General features: G+C 38.9%; 1 protein-coding gene across 1 annotated transcript in view; it reads right to left on the reverse strand.

Moving 5' to 3' along the window:
* Positions 1 to 3182: 3182 nt before the first annotated feature.
* FMN2 (formin 2) overlaps positions 3183 to 15619 on the reverse strand; it is a 391740-nt gene continuing 379303 nt past the window's right edge. Inside the window, exons 17-18 of the mRNA XM_056132042.1 lie at positions 6146 to 6227; positions 3183 to 3713 (exon numbers count right to left, since the gene is read on the reverse strand). Coding sequence (XP_055988017.1) covers positions 3687 to 3713; positions 6146 to 6227 — 109 coding nt within the window. The 3' untranslated portion in view covers positions 3183 to 3686. The remainder of the gene's footprint in view (positions 3714 to 6145; positions 6228 to 15619) is intronic.

Genomic DNA, 15619 nt, shown 5'->3' on the forward strand with positions numbered 1-15619 from the left:
AAGAATGGCACATATCAAAAATAGTAGGAACAATCTGTGTCGGTGGGATGTGGTGAAAAAAGGAATTCTTGGGGCTGGGGTGACAGCAGAATGGTTAGGGTGTTTGTCCTGCATGTGGCTGACCCAGGTTCGATTTCCAACCCCGAGCACCACCAGGAGTAATTCCTGAGTGCAGAGCCAGGAGTAATCTCTATGCATCACCAGGTGTGACCCATAAAAAAGAAAAAAAAAAGCAAAAGGAATTCTCATCCACTGATTGTGGGAGTGTTGTTTAGTACAACCCCTGTGAAAAACAGTATGGAGAGTTCTCAGTAATTTGGAATTGAGCTGCCATAATACAACAATTCCAATTTGGAGCATCTAACCCCCAGGACATAGTAACATTCTCTCAAAAGAACATATGCACACTATTCTGCACTTAGTTCAACAGCTAGGAGAATCGGCGTAGGTGTCCAACAACAGATGAATGGATTTTAAAGATGTAGTGAATGATATGCAATGGAATACTATGCAACTGCAAGAAATGGATAGCTTGTGTTGATATAGGAAGCACTATTTTCCAACCTTGTCAAGAGATGACTACTACCTTAAAGCCTGCTATCTTATTTCTCATGAGGTATTTAAGGAGATTAGAGAAAACAGTTTCTCATCTGATATAATTTTTCTCAGTTTCACATATGAATAATCAAGAAATTATTTTAAACATTTACCTCTATTTTCTTTAGCTCCAGGATTCTATTTCTAAAAGTATTATCTTAAATCCTGTTTCTTGGTAATGTACCAATCTATTTAAAGATCTTCTGGCTTCTAGGGTTTTCTTCCACTCAGTTTGCAAACACTGATACTGAAATGAGATTGTTTAAGTATAAAACAAGCCCATTTATTTGGGAAGGGAGAGGGCCACACCTGGTTGGGCTCAGGGCTTACCCTAGGCACTGGATTCAGGAATCACTCCTACTGGATACAAACCCAGGTCTGGAACATGAAATGCAAGAATTTACCTATTCTCCTGTCTCACTGGGCTCATTTTATCAACTTTTTTTTTTCTTGGCTCCACAGTCTAATGCATAAAGTTTCTTGTTAAGGTTTTCAGTGACGTAGGTTTTGGCCCTATGTGATTGTCCTCATCATTTACCCTGCCTTCTACCCAACTTATATTCTGTGTAAGATGCATTCTTCCATAGTTATGGAAGGATATTTTGAATCTGTATCCAATTTGGAAAACTTTTAAAATTTCATTCAGACATGCTGCTGGTATAGTCTTATTGTTCATGACACAAACTATGAGAAAATTACATTAGTTTTTACCACAAAACTTCTTTCTATATCTGTAGCAGCAGGCTTTGACACTCTAGTTTAGACTCTTGGTTTTCCATAGCACCCAAATTAGTAGCAAATACTAAAAGAAAAGATACTCTTTGCATAATCTTGAGTACTGTATTTGAGGATTTCTCTTCATCCTTTTCAGGTGTTTAATTTCTAATCATCCCCGCATATTTATTTTTGTGCACTTTCTAAAGAGAGTGTTACAGTGGACTTTAATTGGTGTTCTACATTCAGTTTTTCTCTAATGATATAAATATCAAGTTATTCTCCTTTTTAATGTGTAGTTATTAGTGTTAAGCCTTGAAATAGTAGATGACAAGCCAACGAACAAATGATGAGTTTACACTGCAACATTCAATCAGAACTAAATGCAGAGCTTGTTTATGAATAAAAGGCATCTACCCATGCTTCTCTATTAGTATAAAGTTTAGTTTCCATTTCTTATATTTCTTCTTCTATATTCATCTCTTTTGTATTATAGTTTTTCCTTTGCTTTACCATCTCCTAATAGCTCTTCACCTCTTCATTTATATCAAATACATTTTTTGCTTCTAAGCTAAAACTTTTGGAATGTTTTTTGTAAGAACATATTAGTAGTAATAATTGGGAAATAAATTTCACTTAAAATTATGTAAGAACATTTAATTAAATATGTTTTGAAATAGCAGAATGATTATTTTATCTCTAAAAATAATATTCATTAAATACTACTAACAATTATGTATCTGAAATAACTTTAAAATTTAAAGTTTAGACTCTGTAAAAAGAATCAGAAGGACAGAAGGAGGAGTACCTGAGAGCAATGGAAAAGGAACATTGACTCTTTTGGTGATAGTATGATGCAATAACACACATTTACTATCAAACATGATGTGGCTGAATTTTATGTTTCCTCAGGTAGTAATCATAAATAGGCACTGAATGCTTTCATTATTCATTTTATTTTCATATAAATTAACATTTTAGAAAAATTGAAATAGAAACACTAAATATAGTATTGCACATAGCGATCTTTGTTAAATGCCCGATTATTTCATTGAAGAATGGTGATATACACATAGGAGGAAATGAAGGGAACAGGAAGACTATAAAACAACAATAACAAAATTCAGCTACTTTTTCTTTGCATTGAAACTACAAAAATAAAACAAACTAAGAGTCCATACTATACATAAATATAAATGTAGTTATGACATGGAGTATTATTTATCTTTGTAAGTAGTTTTCCATAATTGCTTTGAATCAATTCTCCCTTTTACCCACAACCAGTATCCCCAACAAATGTCATGAAAACAAATTAAAAAAAAAACAATTAATGTTAGCCAAAACTATCCCAATGCATTATAAGCTGAAATATACTGTGTTCCCTCACCTTGAAGTTTTAAAAATTCCTTTCTTAGACCCCCTTCAGATTGATTACATATTCATTTTTACAGCTTTAAGCACCTGCTGGAACATATAAAGAACCTCAAGTATGTCAAAGAACTAAGGAAGTTATGTTTATTAATAGGTTCAGGGAAAATCCCAATTCATTCCCAAACTTTCCTTCTGAGGCGCCAATTATGTTTGGTAATTTCATGAGCACAATTTACTCAAATACCTTCAGAAATGTTATATCATATTTTAAAGTTACAGAAGATAACACCTTCAGTCTATTTTATCTTGCTGCTAGATTTATGATGGTCTAAAAGATTTACCCCAACAAAAAAAATCCTCATTATTTAAAATTTTGATCTTTGCCTATAGTAAATGATAGGAAAACACTTTCCTTTTGCTATATATATTTTCTACATTTTATGTGACTTGTGAGGGAAAAGGAGACAATATTCCAACACAGAGTTATGGAGAGAAACACAGAAGTTGGTAAAGCCTTTATTATGACATATAAATGACACTTAAAATTTAAAAAAGAAAATGTATAGGGAGACATAAAACTGCTAAAAACAATTTAATGGAAATAACATTTTATTCATATATCTAAATGCAGTGATGTGGAATATTGGTTATCAGTAGAAAGAAAAATGTTGTTGCTCTGAGGATTATTCTCACAAAATTAAGAATTATGATAATTTAGCATGTTCAGAATTAATGCAGATACTGCTTTTATCCATGCTGTTTTGGTCTATTGGTATAATACCATAAACTTTTACAAAGAGAAAAGGTGTCAAATTCTCCACTTGTCTACTGTTTTTGCATTTTTATACGAATGTACAGTGAAATTCAACAATCTAGAAAACACAAAGTTTATGTAAGAGGTCAAGATGAAAAATGATTAAAATGCTGTGTATTCCTTCCCTCTCGCCAGTCAGATGAATTGTGAAGTGCTTACAATGAGTCATTTTCATTCCACTTTTTATTGTTCAGGTTTTCATGCTTATCTTTGCTTTCTGAAAGAAAATAAATGTACCAGATTAAATGTATCATTAGTTCAAAGAAGTTTTAAAAAATATATGAACTTTCGAATAGTTCAAATTAAATCTTTATTTACATTTGGACAAAAATCTATGGAAAGGGTAATGCTCCATCAAAAACATACACAGAAGAAAAAAAATGACTAGAATTTATTTTTAAAATTTTTCAATAAGACCAGTCACCAAATAATTTTGAGGAAAAATGTTTTAAAAAACTTAACTTCTAATTATGATAAAAAGGTTTCAAACTTACCTTTCTGATTCTCAATCCTACATGAAAATGTGTAAATATAAAAATGAATCTGCTAATGCTAAGTGATTATTAAATTCACTTTTTACCTTTATAACAGTATTAAATAATTTTTAAAATGTACTTCAACAATAAAAGGTTAAACTAAACTATAAGATAATGCTTATCATCATATTAATTTTCATACAAAGAAACTTAAAGGAAGTAGCTTTAGTTTTTTTATTTTAAATTTTGTGAGAGTAGGGTATTAACCACATCTTTTATTTTTGTAGGAAATATGGGGATCCCAAAGTAGAGCTCACTAGCCCGAAATAATCAACAATTCAATACAGGGATTCTGAGGTGCTGGGAATTTCTAGGGCCACCAAGTTTTTCTGTTGCCATGAGCAACAGAATGCTGCTCATGGCAACAGAAAATGCTGCTAATAATGCTGAGGATGCTTCTACCTCCAATACTTTCTCCACAACCCCACGCAGCCCATATTCTTAGGGGATATTTTTTCTTTTTTTCTTTAAAAGTTCTAAATTTTAATAACTTATGAAATACATTTATTACATTTATCTAAAAATATGCACACACATTTTAAGCTGAAAAATCTACAGTGAATAATTACATTATAATAGGATAACACAATGTTACTGGGCCCATTTGAGCAAATTGATGAACAATGGGAGGACAGTGACAGTGACAGTGAACCACAAATTGACTTGTAAAATGCATACTATGCTAGTTAAATATGACTTGAGGGTCACTATACACTACTTCTAAATGCTAATACTTTGGAATTTATTGTCAAAGTCTGAAACAAGGAGATAGGGAAAATAACATTTTAATCTATTCTGTTATCAATTAATTCTCAGTGGATTAGAGCCTCTCCCAGTGATAGTTGACTCAGCAAATCAGCCAGATCAGTCAATGCCCAGGTGACCACTTGGTGCTGCCAGGAACCAGTGGTTCTAGGGAATACCAGGAAAATAAATACCTACAGTTCATAGGGGCTACATGGCCCTGATCACCGAGCTGTATTCCCAAACTAGGAAAAAAAAATTTTAAGTTAAATCTTTATTTTTTCAAAATTGGGCTATTTAGCCATAGGCCAATATGAATTATTTAAATATCTTTTTTCATTTATATTATGTTGTACTAATTCAATTCAAAATACTCTTTTAGGGTGGTGTATCACAAGCAGTACTCAAAAGGCCAGAGCACTTTCTGCAATTTTTAACTTGACTGTTCAGGGCCAAAGAATTCAATGCTGGACTACCTCAGTGGGGTATTTTGGAGAATTCCAGGAACACACCAGCGGTATTTAAAGGGGCTCTCAATTATACCCGCTGTTGCTGCATTGTGGTAGAGGACATGCCAGCCTGCAATACAGAGATCCATGCAGGTCTAGCACAAACAAAACAAGGTCTGTGACCCCGTGACCCCTGTACTACATCCCTGGTCCACAAACTGCGCCTATTATTAAGAACATCTCATTTTTTCATTTAAAATAGCATCATTTACTTTGTAGCACTAATAATTCTTTAAAACATTTAACAAAGCAATGACAGTACCAAGAGAAAGTTGTCATTTTAATGAAGTTCTTCCCTCCTATCCTAGGATGTAAGATTTTGTATTTTATTTTAATAAAAGAAATGGGCAGAGGGGACGTTTAGATGAGCTTGTTTACTTTTGATTACCATTCACTCTGCAGACCATACTACGGGATCAAACCCATTCTCAGCCCCCAGGCCTAAGGAAAGGCTATTTCCCGTATACCCGGCATTTCCCATCATGCCTGAGATTCCCAACAGGAATTCAAGGATGGAATCCCCTTAGAGTTCACTCAGCCGGGTACTGTACCTATGTATGACGAGCAATGAAAGCCTAGCCACATAGCTCACTAACACTCAGAAATCCACATCATGCACTCTCTTGTTCTATTTTAGGTCTTTTAAAACTTTGTTTGATTTTTTCATTCATAGGATCTAAATGCTGAATATTAAGATCATCTTAACTTTTGTGGACCGATTTAAAGGCCCTACAGGAGATTCAGAAACTCATTATTATCTGAAATGTAAAGAAAAATATTTTCAAAAATTATATGAGCCAACATCTATTATAGTTAGAGTGTAAAAACAAAGGAGAACTACAGACAAGTTGAAGACTTACAATTCCAGAGTCATGTCTTGGTTTAATTTTATACAGTGATTTTCCCTTCTTCTGTCTACACACCTCTTCAGCTTCTTTAACTCTGAGTAGAGAAAGAGGAAAACAAAAAACAAACAACTGTAAGGACTTAAACAAAGCCCCTATCATTATAATCATTATGATAGATGGGAAAGCATCAACTCATTACTTATTTACTTATTTTTTTAGTAAAGCAAAAAGTGTTTGTTAAAAGTATTTAGAGAGACGTCCGGGTGTGTGTGTGGGAGAGAGAGAGAGAGAGAGAGAGAGAGAGAGAGAGAGAGAGAGAGAGAGAGAGAGAGAGAGAGAGAGAGAAAGAGAGAGAATGGCATGTTCAAGAAAGAACACAGGCTTCTCAGAGTTGAAAAAGCCTCATCAAGTCTTCAAATTATTGAGGAAAATAAGATCACACACAGGAATATTACCTGACATTTGGTTCAAAAACAGATGTGTCTACTAGAGCCTAATTCATCTAAAGTTCTTCAATTAGAATCAAAGGATATAAAATGAAACAGTCTACAAGCATATTAGTAGTTTGGCATATACTTTTCACCTTATATTAAGAGAGTGTTAATGCACTTATTTACACAGAAAAAAAGAATTATTCATCATTTTTAGATATGGTGGCAGAGAACTCATGTCAGATGCAATAATAAGACTGGCACTATTAAACAATGCCTGCTCGGATTGGGACTGGGCCTCCTCTACCCAGATCGCCCATCTTCCAGTAGCTAGGCATTACACCCACCAACTGTACCAGTGCCGTGTTATCCTATCAACGGTCAAGACCCAGGGACTATAAAACCCAGCTCCCGAAGTGCGTGGACGCGAATGACCTCTTATTGTCTAGTTCTCACTCTTGGAGAACCGGACAGGCTAAGGAGTGGATCCTGCCCGCACGGCAGAGTCTGGCAAGCTCCCTGTGGCGTATTCAATATGCCAAAACCCAGTAATAATGATGGGTCTCAGTCCCCTGACCCTGAAGGAGCCTCTAATGAGGCACTTGCTAAAATCTCAGGGCTAGGACAAATGGAGACGTTACTGGTGCCTGCTCGAGGAAATCGATGAACAGGATGACAGTGATACAGTGACAGTGATTAAATAAATTAAAGTAAAGTAAAAGTAAAGGCCCTCCCGTTGATCATCGATTTGCTTGAGCGGGCCCAGTAACGTCTCCATTGGAGACTTTGTTGTTACTGTGTCTGGCATATCCAATACTCTCGGTAGCTTGCCGGGCTCTCCGAAAAATAAATGAAAGGTATTAAAAACAGTATATCTTGTTTATTCATGTACATTTACAAATATTTAAGCTTTACTTTCCATATCACATTCATCCATGTGTAAAGCTGTTTGAAATAAACACGAGTAGGTTTTTCAAAATTTGAGCTTTGTGGTTGAAGAAATAATACAGAGAGCAAGACACTTACTTTCCAAGTGCTAACAGGGTTCAACCCTGGAACCCCATATGGTATACCCCAAGCCTAGCCAGGAGTGATCCCTGAGTGCAGAGTCAGGAGTAAATCATGAGTACAGTGGTGTTTGACCAAAAACAAATAAATAAAAATGGAGTTTTATCAGATTTGGAAACTGATCATTTAATTGAATGCAGAAAACAGAAATAATGATGGCTTTAATATTTCTAGTAATACTTTCTAAGTATTAAATAACAAGAGAGATATTCAATAAATAAGATAAACAAACAAGAGAAATAATAAATGAGGGAAATATTATCAAATTTGTCTGAGACCATTAAAAATAGAGTATTTCTTAGAAATCCGTTCTGCATGATGATCTGGTACTGCTATTTCACACTGGGTAATATACTGCCACCACTGACCTAACTTATCTCAAATAATAAAAAGTTTCAATTATATAACAGCTTCGTTGAGATTATTAATGAAGTTTTTGCAATTACTGTTTCAATTTCAATTATAGTAAGATATTTAATTTAAATATTTGTAAATAAAAATCAATGAATAAAATAAAATAAAATTACCACCATAGGAATTAAACTATCACAATCATCCTGTTGTTCATCAATTGCCTCGAGCAGGCACCAGTAATGTCTCCTTCATTCTAGCCCTGAGATTCTAAAGGCTCTTTCAGGGTTAGGAGAATGAGACCCATCATTGTTACTGGTGTTTGGCATATTGGGTACGCCACGGGGAGTTTGCCAGTCTTTGCCGTGTGGGCAGGTTACATTCGGTAGCCTGCCAAATAGGAAGTAAAATGACCTTTAAGTTTAATTTATTTTTTATTTATTATAACTTTTGGGGGGAATTAAAAATGGAGCATTTTTGGAGAAACTAAAAAGAAAATGACTTATTAATAAAACATTTGAAGGGTGGGTTTCAGGCCACACCGAATGGTACTCAGGAATTATTTTTGATTATATACTTATGACTATGCACTCAGAAATTACTCCTGGTGGTACTTGGGGGGGGCATATGAGATGTCAGGGATCAAAACCTGGGTGATCTACATTTAAGGAAAGTCCCATATCTGCTGTACTGTCTTTTCAGACCTTAAAATGATTTTTATATATAGCTTAAAAACCATTATCTTCAAAGAAATTAATTATAAATATATTTCTTGACCTCTCGACCTAGGTACACATAGCTGTTGCATTCGGAGATGGTCGTTCCATTGAGAGCGAATGGGGCATCAGGAACAAGGCTGTTTCTCATAAACATTGTCTTCGTAAGATTCAGCTGTAGTCCTACCTTTCCACACTCACAGTCAAAGTCGGCCAGCATATGTGCCGCTTGGCTGATGTTTGGTGTTATTAAAACAATGTCATCAGCAAAGCGGAGGTGGTGTAGTTGCCGACCATCTATCTTCACTCCCATTCCTTCCCATTCCAGTCGTCACATGATGTTCTCGAGGGTGGCACTGAAGAGTTTCGGTGAAATGGTATCACCCTGCCGCACCCCTCTCTTGACATCAACGATCACTTCTTTGTAGAATGGTGAGATCCTGGTAGTGAATCCGCAATACAGCTCACGGAGGATCCTGATGTATTGGGCTTGAATGCCCTGATTGGCTAGGGCTTCAATGAGCACTTCCGTCTCAACAGAATCAAAGGCCTTCTTTAAATCAATGAACGTTAAGCAGAGCGGCATCTTGAACTCCTGAGAAACCTCAATGAGCTTGGTTATCGTGTGGATATGGTCGATGGTGCTGAATCCTTTGCGGAACCTTGCTTGCTCACATGGTTGTCCTTCATCTAGTGTTCTGCCAATCCTATTCAGGATGACTCGAGTGAACAACTTGTAGATGACAGACAATAGGCAGATCGGGCGATAGTTGCCAATGTCATGGATGTCTCCCTTCTTGAACAGTAGTACGGTCCTGCTGGTTTTCCATTGAGATGGAACCTTGCATTCAGACAGGTAGCGAGTGAAGAGCCGAGCCAGTGTATTGATGAGTACTGACGGCAGGTTCTTCAGGTGTTCAGGTCTGACCTTGTCTGGGCCGGGTGCTGTTTGCTTCTTTACTGACGAAATGGCGTGTCGGATTTCGGAAGGGAGAACGTTGGGAACGACATACCCATCCTGTGGAATTTGGTATGTCGGCAAGTGGACATGGCTATCGAAGAGATTTGAGTAGAAGTCATGGATAATCTTCTCCATTGCCGTTCTGGAGGATGTGATGGATCCATCAGGACGTTGGAGGGCAGTCATCTTGGTCTTATAGTTGGTGAAGGACAGGCGGGCGTTACGAATACTTTTCCCGGCTTCTGCCGCATCTACCAGTACTTCTGCTCTTCTCTCTTTGAGGTCTTCCTTGATCGCATCTCTGCACTGCTTTGCGAGCTCGGACGTTAGCTTGCGGTTGCCTGAGGCATGTGCCAAACCACGCTGGCGAATTAGCTCAAGAGTTTTCGAAGATAGGCGACTTTTTGTGGCTATCTCTCTCTTGGCGTTCCTCGCACATTCATGGAGGTGCTGAACCAGTCGATCGTATTCCTCGTCAATGTTGTCAACAATGGCATCTTCCCATGTTGCCGCAATAGTACCAAAGAGTTCCCAGTTGGTGGTCGTTCTGGGAGTTCTCTTTTTGAACTTTGCAGCCCTTTCTCCCCGCTCTGTGAAGTAGAATTTTGCACGAAGGAGACGGTGGTCCGATCCCGTTCGAAATTTTGGGACAACAGCGACATCAGTCAGGCAAAACCGTCGATTGAATATGATGTGGTCTATTTCGTTGTGGAATCGTCCACCGGGAGACTCCCATGTCCATCGTTTAGATTCTGCCTTCTGGAACTGTGAGTTACCATGAATGGTCTTAGTCGACATGATGAACTCAGACAGTCTCTCACCCTGTTCGTTCCATTCTAGGCCATGGGTTCCGATGTGAAGTTCTTCAGCTGATCTTCTAGGTCCTATCTTGGCATTAAAATCACCCACAATGATCTTGTAGAAGGTGTGGTCTTCTTTATAGAACTTCTCTAGCTCCATGTAGAACTTCTCGATTTCTCTTTCATCATAATGAGATGTTGGTGCATAGACAACGAAGATAGAAACTGCAGGCAGTGAGCCACATCTATTTAAATGTAAACGTCCGATTCGGGTTGTTAGGCATTCGAATGAATCAATGCTCTTGGCCAAGTTTGTGTTGACAAGGACAACAACGCCTCCAACACCTCTTTTATCGCATGTTCCGAGGAACAATTCTTCTCCAGTTTCGAAAACGGCATGGTGAGATTCGTGCCTTCTTGTCTCGGTCAGACCAATGATGTCGTACTTGATCATTCGCGCTTGTACCATCAGGTCCTCGATGGATGCATCTGATGCTAGCGTACGTGCATTGAAAGTACAGACGATCATTTTTGTCTTCCTTCGTTGTGGCAGCCTAGGTCGGCCTTGAGATTTTGTCGGCCTCTCCTTTCTCATCCTTCTCAGTGCTGCCATGTCGGTGAAGCCTTCAGGGTCAGGTGAATGAGACCAGTTGTAGTTACTGGTTTTGGCATATCGAATACACAGCGGATAGCTTGCCAGGCTCTTCCGTGCGGGCGGAATACTCTCGGTAGCTTGCCAGTCTTTCCGAGAGGTATAGAGGCTTTTGGGGTGACCTCTAATCCCCCTTGTAGGTGTTACCATATTTGAACCCTATCAAATATGGTACGACAATTCCAGAAGACAGGTATTTAGTGTCTTATGATGTGTCGCGCGGCCGCTTGCGGCCGCGCGGGTCCGGAAAGCGTCCTGGAGTGTGGCGACGGCTGGGTAGTGGAAGTAGTGTCGAGAGTGGAAGTCTGCCAGTGGGGTATTTATCTGGGTAGGGTGGGTCTCCTGTGCACAATTCGATCCCTGGGTGGTTGATGGAAGCAGACAGGGCAGGGTAGGGTGGGGCTCCTGATTAGAATCCCTTTGTCACCTGTGGTGGTGGGAGCAAGCAGAGAAGCTCTGTCCCTGGGTCCGGCGAGCCTGGAGTCCAAGGTCTCAGAGAGTTCCGCTTACCTTGTTCTGTGGGTCTTCAGTTGTGCGTGGGTCTCGGCCGGAGCGGCCGCGCGGGTCTGGAAAGCGTCCTGGAGTGTGGCGACGGCTGGGTAGTGGAAGTAGTGTCCTGGCACCCGAGCTGCGCAGGAGGAAGAGAGCGGCTTGGAATGCCTTCAAGAACGTGGAAGAAATAGCTAAGAGGACGAAGAACCTCCGGCTCCGGGCACATCTCTTTGATTCCACTGTTCTTCCTGCATTAACATATGCCTCAGAGACCTGGGCCCTACGCAAACAAGATGAGAACGCCATTCAGGTCTCCCAAAGAAGAATAGAAAGAGCTATGCTTGGAATATCACGTTTCACTCAAATGAGGGAACGAATCCGGAGTTCTGACATCCGTCGACGATCAAGGATCAGGGACGCTGTCTCATTTGCCAAGGTGTCGAAAATCAGATGGGCTGGTCACGTAATGAGATTTAAAGACGACCGTTGGACTAGAGCTGTTACTGATTGGATTCCACGGGATGTCAAGAGACCGCGTGGCCGCCCACCTACCAGATGGTCAGACTTCTTTGTCAAGATCATGAACGATCGGTTTGAGGCCCTCCATGTTCCCGGAGCGAAGAGATGCCATTGGGCTACACTAGCACGCGACAGGGACAAATGGAGACGTTACTGGCGCCCGCTCGAGCAAATCGACGACTAACGGGAAGTTAAGTGATTAAGTGATATTTCTTGAATCCCATGATTAAAGCTTCAAAAGATAAACCTTATCTTCCATATAACTGAATAACTCCCTGTTTTCAAATAGAAGAATAAAACAAATACTCCAGTACAGTTATAACATTGATGTTACATTTTATGTTAAAGCATAACAAATTCATAAAGCATAATAATTCTTTTTGAACACAAAATTCCCACTAGGTTGATAAGGTTCATAATACCAGAAAATGATGACAGTTTAGTAGACATTTCATTGTTACTACTTTTATTATTTCTTACTCACACCATAAATTGCCTTTAATCCTTTCTTTAAACATTTGGAAACAAAAACTTTACACACACACACACACACACACAGACACACACACACACACACTTACACACACCATGGTCTCCACATCTTATGCTAAAATAGCTACTAGTAATTTTAAGTTAAAATATTTGGACAGAGAATGAAGGAATTTTTTTTTCAGCTCTTAGCTAGTCTAGCAAAACCCCTCTAAAATTAATATTCAAGTCTTTAAAGTATTCTGACCTTTACAAACCTGAACTACACAGTATTTAGATCATTAAAGTATATTAATTCTTTCACTCTCTTATTTTTATGTAAAGCACATTCTTGTAATGATCACAACAGGCCATTTTTAATTTTATATAATTACAGTTATTACTAGGGCAAAGGCAACAAAAATTAAGAGTGTCTTTGTCAAGGATTCTTCATAATACCTGTTTGTTCACCTATTAATTTGGCAATCTTAGGGCACAGTAACTCCAGGAGAGGCACTGGATTGCCTTCATTGAAATGGGCCACTAAATTTGTTATCTAATTAGAATATATATACCCATAAGCAAGTAAAGTATAATGTGTACTTGACAAACTAAGTTTGAGGAAGTCAAGTTTTTTTTCCACAAGATATTCCTGAAGTAGACAGGGGCTAAGACAAATCAATACTCTGGTAGTATGTATGTAGTATTTTACGTATAAAACAAAAAAAATTCTTCTGGAGCAAGTTGAGAACTGAGCTCCATTTCAAGGAGAAATCTTAATTTTTCATACTTTTCTTAGAAGAAGGAATAAGACTGAGTGAAAGAATTCTGCAGAGAATAATAGATGCAAAGGCTGAGAAACAGTCAAGGAGATCCACAGTGAGCTGAAATACCACTGATAAACATTTCTCCTTTGTTGCTACAGAGTCCCTATGCTTCTACAGGTAGTAGTTCAAACTGGCTTTCTGATTTATGCTTCAGTTTCTCATGTGTATGACTGGTGTGAGTAAATCATCATGCCATAAGCATCACTAATTATGGACAAAAAATTATTTAGGATGCTGGAAAAAATGGAGATTGAGACTTGCTAGTTAAAGATAATAGCAGAGGAACCGGGAATTATCTGTTTTGAAGTGCAGTATTCCAGGTGTGTATTCAATAAATAAAGAATTATGCCACACTCTCAACAAGTGCATTCAGTGGCCACCAGCTGCTTCCCTACCCCAGCCTGCAGCCACCACCAACAGATACATGAAGGAGGGAAGAGGGCCACCAGGCTGGTTAGTGATCAGTTGCCGTTTATTCCGATCTTGGTCTCGCCATTTATTCCATTCTCCAGGCAGCCTGTTCCAGTCTCACTGAGCGCCCCATTCCAGTCTCACACTGCCCCTCATTCCTGTCTTCTTTCCATCGTGTTCTTCTCCCAGAGTCCCAATCACCCACGTTTGGGGTAGCAATTAACCTTGGGTCAGATAGCACAATTAACATATGTAAAGCCCTTTCTTAGGTGGAGGCTCTTCTAAGACAAAGATCTCCTCCAGCTAGGAGATCTGCTTAAGGGTGGAATTTCATCTAAGGCTTTATTTCTCCTTTTCTTAGTCCATAATCATTTAAAGAGTCACCTTAAGTTTACTTCTTTTTATTTTTGTTTGTTTTCTGAATTGAATATTTATCTAAGTAAACCATTTGTTAGTTTTAACAAATTAATAAGGTCAAATATTTAAACTTTTACCACAGGTAGAAACTAATACAAAGCAAAACTTCCCTCCCCACCTGGAGACACTGGGGTCCATTATTTAAAGTTTCACCCAAAACTGCCATTTCCATTTTTAAAAATATTTTTTATTTATTGAATCATCGTGAGAACAGTCACAAAGCCTTTCAGTTTAAGTCTTGGTCTGTCATACAATGATCAAACACCCATCCCTTTACCAGTGCACATTTTCCACCACTAAGGACCCCAGTTATACCCCCACCCATTCCTCCCCCTGCCTGTGTGGCACATTTCTACTTTACTCTCTCTCTACGTTGATCACATTCAATATTACGACAAAAGACCCACCATTATTATTTAGAATTTTCCCCAACAATCAAACCTGCCAAAAAGACATCATTATATAATTTTTTTTTCTATTGCTGATTATGAAGAGCTATTGCAGACACATGATTTTGGATTTCTAATATTCTAGTAATAAGTCTGGAGGGATTACTGCCAAAAGCTGATGGGTTCTGAGATTGGTTTGTGTGCTTCTTGGATCATGGTCATTCAGAAGCTGAAGGAGGCATTCGTGGGTGGCAACTCAGGGTCTTGTCAGGGCGGGGAGCAGGGCCAGATCCACACCCCATTCCATGAGGTCCTGCGTATCTCATCACTCCAGTCTCATACCTGGCTGTCCATTAGGCTCCGAAAGATAGTGGCCACCATGTTGCGGCCGCCAGGGGGAAAAGGTGGAGGAACAAACTCCCTTCCCCTCCCGGGGGCAGCATGGTGCCGTAGTTTAATGCACAGTCCAGATGCATTTCGGTTGGGCATTATATTTTGCTCAAATTTTCCCACCACCATTCAAGTCTGCCTTCCAGGGACAGACACTAGATAATTTACTTTCCACTGCTCACTTTGGATATCAGGAAAGGTTTCTTCACTGCTGTATGCAGCAAGATGGCGCTGGGGGCGTGTTGAGGGTGTGACTTCCGAGGTCAGGGGCTGACTGAGAGCCAGGATGGAACTGCGGTTCCGAAGAATAGTCCTGATGCCCATATACCGGAGCCATGTTTGTAGAAGCTCATGGTCTCCAGAATTCCATCTGGAGAAGGTGAGGAGACAGCACCTGCCCCATCTACAACCTCCCAGCAATACTGGCGTGGTACAGGGCCCAGAGAATTCTTGGAGTGTTGTGGAGCCCGCTGGCCAGGTTTCCCTTTTTTTTTTTTTTTAATGCAATGAGTTATAAGTATGAAAAGAGTTATCATATGAGAATTTCAAAATACCTACATTATTTCGTTGTGTGAAATAATTAAATACAACTTC

Source organism: Sorex fumeus, unplaced genomic scaffold, assembly GCF_029834395.1.
Source record: "Sorex fumeus unplaced genomic scaffold, SorFum_2.1 ptg000007l, whole genome shotgun sequence".
Classification (NCBI taxonomy): Eukaryota; Metazoa; Chordata; class Mammalia; order Eulipotyphla; family Soricidae; genus Sorex; species Sorex fumeus.